Genomic DNA, 1,526 nt, shown 5'->3' with positions numbered 1-1,526 from the left:
CCTATTTCACTCACGATGCAAGAGAGTCTCTTAAGTCCTTACAAAGGGGTCCTGTTAGAGAAGGCTATAGAAACCGTCACAGAGTCTGTGGAGACTCCCAAATCATCAGCGCCGGGCTACACGTGGAAGTGATGATGCAATGGCAGATGACAGGCAGTCGGGATCATCTGCATCCCCTGATGACCTCATTGTAAGAAAACACTCATGGAAAAACTATTACTCGCCATTGTCGCTACCATTGATTTAGGTTAAAGTAGAGGACTCTAGTTGCTGACCTCAATTTTGAAACATCTCTTTTCTGCGATAGAGTAGCTATTGCTTAAACCAATTTCTTCTTCGATGACTATCACATTCTCGCGTTTATATTGTCCGTTCGCTTAGGCGCTCGCCCAACAGTACAGCTCAGAAACTACTTCAATCCCGAGCTCGAAAGGACAAGGATCAACACTGCGTGCTTCGTGGAGTCGCTTCCATTGGGACTCTCTACCAGAATCAGCGAAAGCAGCATACGCTTCTTTTAGAGGATCGCATGGATTCTCCGAGCATGAACTACAGAACTCGCAGAGTCGTTTGTTGGCTCACCGGCTACTCGAGGCAAAGACGTATATAGACCTTGTAACTATATTGTACCTTCTCTCATCACATTGCGTTCTTGGCTATATTTTTGTGGAATTGTTGTATCTCTCTGTTTGTAATTCATTGTATCGCTTTCGAGAAAAAGAATGAGAAAGAAGTAATGTTTGTAAGCCGAAACTGTTATTAATATTTGATAGAGATCGAGGTTTGTGATATCAGTGGTGGTGCTACTTCATTTTGGTAATTTTCAGTATTGGCAATGTGTTGAGTGAATTTCTCCCTGTTATTATGCAGCTATCGAGTTTGTTGATGCACATTTAAATTTAGATATTTAACAATTCTCACATAAAATTATTATATGTATGAAAAAAATAGTACTTTTACTTAAAAATTGGGGATAATCTTATACTTCCTCTGTTCACTAATTTATGTCCTATTTTCCTTCTTGGTCCGTCCATCAATTCATATCCTACTAATTTTTAGGAACAATTTATACATTTTTTTAATTGGTGGGTGGGTTCCAATAAACAATGCACTTTTCTCCACTCAACTAATAAGCATATACACTTGTGGATCTCTTTCTCTACTACAACTACTCTCTCTCCGTCCCGTTAAAAGCGCTCACATTCTTTTCGGCACGGAGATTAAGAAAGAGATGTTATGTTTTAATTAAGGGTTATATGCAAAAACCGCCACTAACGTTACCACCCCCAACTACACTTAAGCCTACTAACCTAACGTTGATAGCAACTAAAACACCCCAAAGTTCATTAAGTACTACAATGAAACCCATAAACAAAATTCTTTCACAAAATTAAGAAAAATCATTTTTTTTAATTTATATAATACTCCCATCAATTTTTATAAGATTGATGGAAGAAGAGAGAGAGAAAATAGTGGGAGAAGAGAGAGAAAAAATGGTAGGAAAAAATGTAGGGAGAAAAACTCCT

General features: G+C 38.1%; 1 protein-coding gene across 1 annotated transcript; it reads left to right on the top strand.

The window, feature by feature from the left end:
* On the top strand, positions 1 to 794 carry LOC130993320 (uncharacterized). The gene is made up of 2 exons (XM_057918156.1): positions 1 to 190; positions 382 to 794. Exons 1-2 carry the CDS (start codon positions 140 to 142, stop codon positions 724 to 726), a joined length of 396 nt encoding a protein of 131 aa, XP_057774139.1. The 5' UTR covers positions 1 to 139; the 3' UTR covers positions 727 to 794.
* The last annotated feature ends 732 nt before the right edge of the window (positions 795 to 1,526 follow it).

Source organism: Salvia miltiorrhiza, chromosome 1, assembly GCF_028751815.1.
Source record: "Salvia miltiorrhiza cultivar Shanhuang (shh) chromosome 1, IMPLAD_Smil_shh, whole genome shotgun sequence".
Taxonomy (NCBI): Eukaryota; Viridiplantae; Streptophyta; class Magnoliopsida; order Lamiales; family Lamiaceae; genus Salvia; species Salvia miltiorrhiza.
Note: the sequence above shows the minus strand (reverse complement) of the source record. Positions and strands in the feature narration are given on the sequence as shown.